Source organism: Eupeodes corollae, chromosome 3 (assembly GCF_945859685.1).
Source record: "Eupeodes corollae chromosome 3, idEupCoro1.1, whole genome shotgun sequence".
Classification (NCBI taxonomy): domain Eukaryota; kingdom Metazoa; phylum Arthropoda; class Insecta; order Diptera; family Syrphidae; genus Eupeodes; species Eupeodes corollae.
Genome location: NC_079149.1, coordinates 46883474 through 46888657, shown reverse-complemented (window position 1 = coordinate 46888657; position 5184 = coordinate 46883474). Strand labels below are relative to the sequence as shown.

General features: G+C 30.8%; 1 protein-coding gene across 1 annotated transcript; it reads left to right on the top strand.

The window, feature by feature from the left end:
* Positions 1-2729: 2729 nt before the first annotated feature.
* On the top strand, positions 2730-3547 carry LOC129950236 (LDLR chaperone boca). The gene is made up of 2 exons (XM_056062106.1): positions 2730-3008; positions 3080-3547. Exons 1-2 carry the CDS (start codon positions 2859-2861, stop codon positions 3473-3475), a joined length of 546 nt encoding a protein of 181 aa, XP_055918081.1. The 5' UTR covers positions 2730-2858; the 3' UTR covers positions 3476-3547.
* Positions 3548-5184: the final 1637 nt, after the last annotated feature.

Below are 5184 nucleotides of genomic sequence, written 5' to 3'. Positions count from 1 at the left end.
ATTGGCTTCAAACTTATTTTTTTTTACAGAAAATATTGTTTTCGATATTCAGTGATTTTTATATAAAAATCCAACAGTCCGTTTTTTCATAAAAAATAAAATCTATAAAAAATAGTACGCAAATTTGGTAAAATTGATACTAGTACATATAGACAAACTTTTAAGCAAGACAAATCGACAGACGGGATGGGAAGTTATCAGTGTGGGTCGCATCCCAGCCTCTTTTTTGTTTTGTTTTGAGTGCTCCTTTCCTTCGTATATGGAGTTACACACTTCTCTGGTTTTCAAACTAATTCGATGTTGTTTATCAAAGCAACAAGAAAATCGAATGAAAATAAACAGCATAAAACGAATATGAGAAAAAAGAAACGTCAAAATGAGTCTACTATAAATTTGCCCGAGACTCACCGGCAATTTTTTTTTTTTGCATCTCAGTTTCTCATAGTTGCTTTCTTTTTCGCACTCATGTGAGTCGTGAGTCTTGAGGCATCGTGTAATAGCAGACTAAGATACTTATTTGCCGAAAACTTTAAGTTGTTTCAGAGTTGCCTGCAACAACACTTTCATATACCTTTCTGAAATACTTATTTTGTGTTTCTTATAGTATTTTTATGATTGACTTCTCATTAATTTTAATAATTGTTTGTAAAGCAAATTATTATAGGGGAATTCACGATCTAGTGCATTTAGTCTGGGAATTGCATTTGAGTGCAAATAAATGTACAACATAGTGACCTTTAAGGGTTTCAGCGAAGTAAATTTGCAATACTAAAGCATGCGCATATTCATATATTTTGTTAGTATAGAGCATCTGTATGCACAAAAAATATGCACATGCCCTGATGCAAGACCATTTACAGTCGATCGTGAATTCCCCTAATATGACTACAAACATTTGATTTGTACAAAATTTAAGAATTATTGAAAATGAAACAAACAATTAAATTTAAATAATTTAATTAGAAGTATTTATTATAATTTAAAATTTCCTTTATTATTATAATAATAAATGTTTATGTGAATCAAAATGAAATTTTATTTTTTAAATAAATAGAAATAAAAACACACTGATGTTTACAATAATGCCGATTAAAGAATGAATGAGTTGGAAGGAATTGAATTGATTTTTTGACATTTGTTCCATGTTACTAATGTCAAACCTTATATTTGATTCCGTTCTTAATCTACCCACCGGATTTTGTTATTGAAGTGATTATTATTGATCTTCGATTATGAAATGCAGTCAAATGAATTATGTAGAACTCATAATTGACCACCACAAACAAATTCATAGTAATCAGCTTTACAAAACTATTTGTATTTGTTTCAAATTTTCTGCAATTCAACTTAAATTAGGATTTGAAGAATAATTTCATTTGAATTATAATCTTTAAATGGTGTTGATATTTCATTTAATTTTAATAAGTTGTTTACGTTTGTTGAAATTATTGTAAAATAATTAACTTGACCTGAAATTATATTTTATGTAATTATACCTTACAAACCTTAAAAACAATAATTGCTCTTCACCCATGAATATATCGCTATGTAAATTACAAACTTAAATTATTTGGTATGATATTCATTATCATCATCAATAATTTGTATTAGCCAAACAATAAGAAGAAAATAAACATTATAAAATAAGTGTTCGTGAGATAGCACAGAATACCATAATTCTGAAGATTCATTTCATTTTGTGCATTATTCGAAATTCATAAAATGCTGAATTTAAGATTCTAGTAAAGACTAACATGTTCACAATATTACAAGTGTAGCAAAGCTTAATATATTTATTTTTAATTTTGTTAATATGTTAAAGTTCTTACATTTATGTACTTACATTTTATTTCAATATATTGTATCTAATATTCCTTTTAATTGTGAGTTTTGTGAAAATAATCACAATTTTTTTTAACATCAGTGATATACCCGCCAATTGTAATGATTTTTCATTAAATACAGAATATTGAGTACTTTTAATCTATCATTTCAAGACTAATACTAATTAAGACCACTTTTTTATTTCATGAAGGCTTTCGGCAACACTATACTGTCAAAAAGATATAATATTTTATAGGAAGTAAAAAAGTATTCTTTCTAACTTTCTGTTTGCTGCATAAATGTATCTCTGCCTCCCTTTACTATTCTGAATTATGCAGACGCATACACATGTAAAAACACTTTTAAGGTGAATTATTTTAAAGTCTCATCGTTTTGAATTATCAAACAGGAACGATGATAATTTATAAATAAGTCGACTCAAAAGAATTCATTATTATGATTACAATAAAATGTTTAGTATGCGCTTCTTAAAAAACCATAACGGTGATTGGAGCCATGACTATTGACTTTTTCGTTCATCAGACTTTTTCCTGTAGGGATATACGAAGTTGGTAATCTTCGTTGATTAGCCAGAAACGACAGAGTTCAACGAAAATTAGACGCCCAAATTCGTCTACCCACAAGCCATTTGCGACTGTCATATGCCAGAAAACATATTAAAATTATGATACCATAATATTATCCTTCGAATAAAGTAAATTTCATACGATTAAAAGTAAAACATTTTTTTTTTCCATTTCAAGTGCTATTCCTCCTGAAAAATTAATAGCAGAAATGTAAACCCAGAATTATGGCAATTTTGCGTTTTTCACACATACTCCGTTCTACGCGGACCCAAGACAGACCGACAAATGTGGATTGAGGGAAAACTGTCAAATGACGTCTGACGTGCAGTGTATTGTATACCGGATTTGTAATTTGTTGATTTGGCTCGAGTGTTAAGTGTACTCCCTTTGTTTTAATTTATCATATAAATTAAATATCTTCTGCATTTCCAACATTTAATACTCAAAATGAATTCTTTTCTGATCATATTGTTGCTTATAAGTGTGCCAACATTATTAGCAAAGAAATCAGACGAAAGCTCTAAACCTGAATGGGCCAAAAAAGACATTCGTGATTTTAATGATGCCGATATGGAACGATTACTCGAACAGTGGGAGGTCTGTTGCAAAATTCTGAAAATAAAATGTTAAAACAAGTTCCATCATTTTTATATATGAATGTGTTTTAGGAAGATGATGATCCTCTTGAACCAGATGAACTACCAGAACACTTACGGCCACAACCAAAAATTGATTTGTCCAAATTGAACACCGGTAACCCCGAGGATGTATTGAAGGAATCCAAGAAAGGGCGTACATTGATGACATTCGTAAGTGTATCGGGAAAACCTACTAAGAATGAAGCTGAGGATATAACCAAACTTTGGCAAACTAGTTTATGGAATAACCATATCCAAGCTGAGAGATACATGGTCGATGATGATAGAGCGATTTTCATGTTCAAAGATGGATCACAAGCTTGGGAAGCTAAAGACTTCCTCGTTCAACAGGAACGATGCAAAGGTGTCACTATTGAAAACAAAGAATATCCCGGGCAGCATAAAAGTGTCAAAACTGAATTGTAGGTCATACAATTATTGTTCTCTCTAAATATAAGAATTATGTAAATAAACATTTGAAGAATCCTTAAAAACTTTCTTCTATGGTAATTTCTATTAATACCTTTAATTACTCTAAAACGGGGATCAAAAGAAGAAATATATTTTAGGCAAAAAGTGTAATTCTTATAAATTATGAAGCTCAACGATCTTACGTTAAATGACAATTTTCTTAAAATGTAGGACAAAAATAGTATGTCTAGACCTTTTTGTCAATATTGACAGAGAATTTTCCGAATTGAAGGTTACAGCAAATTAGTATAACCTACATACATATTTAATTTAACATATACGTAAAATTTTCTTCAAGCTTGATATAACTCTATATAACCTATTTAAGAATTGAAATAAGCTTAATTAGACTCGAAATTTGTAAAAAGGATTTCTAATAAGAACTCTTTCTCCATATGTAGGTATTTTGACCCGAATTCAAATTAGATCACAAACCTTCTAAATGAAGTTTCTAAGTTGAAAAGGAAAATACCAATCCAAATCTTTCACAAATTTTTGCTGTTAAATAAATCCATATACCTACATACATACATACATAGCTCTTGAAGCCGATTCGACATAAACTCGAGTATGAATTCAAAACCAATATGTAAACTAAAGCTTTCGATTTTGAATGTAAACGAGGCTTATCTAAAAGACTAGACATTTTTGGGGTTTTTAAATTTGAAGACTTATGAATGGATAATAGAAAACGCCATCAAATGTGTGTGTAGTGATTACATACACTATATTTTTCTGGAATATTTGTCAGTTCGATTTAATTGCACAAGCAAGTTGAATGGAATTCATGGATAGAGAACTCAAAATTTACAGCAAATACTTATTGAATTGTGCTGGATTTGTTTTAATAAATATAAAGGGTCTGCAAAATAGCTTTTTTTGAAAATGCTATAAAACATCGAGTGTAGCTTCAGTCACGTGGCACGTAGCGCCGTCCTGTTAAAAACAAATGTTGCCAATATTCTCCTCTTCAATTTTTGTGAACAACAATTCGTTTAACAGGCCCGATAACAATAGCTATTGACTGCAACGGCCACTCCTTGCTCATTTTCCAAGATAAATAGCCCAATTATGTCTCTGGACCTAAAACCACACCAAACAATGACTCATTTTGGGTGTAATAGCTTTTTGTTGTATGCGTGCGGGTTTTCTGTGCCCTAAATGCGACAATTTTGATTTTTTTCATACTCGCCAATATCAAAATGAGCTTCATCTGAAAAGATGTTTTTTTTTTGTAAAATCGGCATCTTCTCTAAGCGTTGTTCCCAGCGTTGTCGAGCGTATACACAACCATATTCGTTAAGCGGAGGGAAAACTAATTATCTGTCAAATCAGCAATGAGCTAAGTGTTCCCATTTACGAAATAAGCACTAGTTAAAAAAAAACGTTAGATAGCGGACCTTATAATGTAAATGCTATGTTATCACTTCAATCATCTTTTTAATAATTATAAAGTCATGTAATAAAAAAAACCTGAGCTAGAAATCCAACCCTAATCCAACTTTTGCTTTCGATTGAGCATATAAACAATAAACGAATTTTGGCGAGCTTTTTGATCCAACTACTCCAATGTATTGTCAAATCTGACAGCCAAACTGAGCTGTCTCGCATTTTGCTTTTTCCCAACCCCAATTCGTCGTACTACAACGTCTTCGTCCGTCAGT

Coding starts and splice junctions, on each gene's coding strand:
- LOC129950236 (XM_056062106.1), top strand. CDS start 2,859: ATGAATTCTTTTCTGATCATATTGTTGCTTATAAGTGTGCCAACATTA. Junction 3,009..3,079: donor GATTACTCGAACAGTGGGAG/GTCTGTTGCAAA, acceptor AATGTGTTTTAG/GAAGATGATGATCCTCTTGA.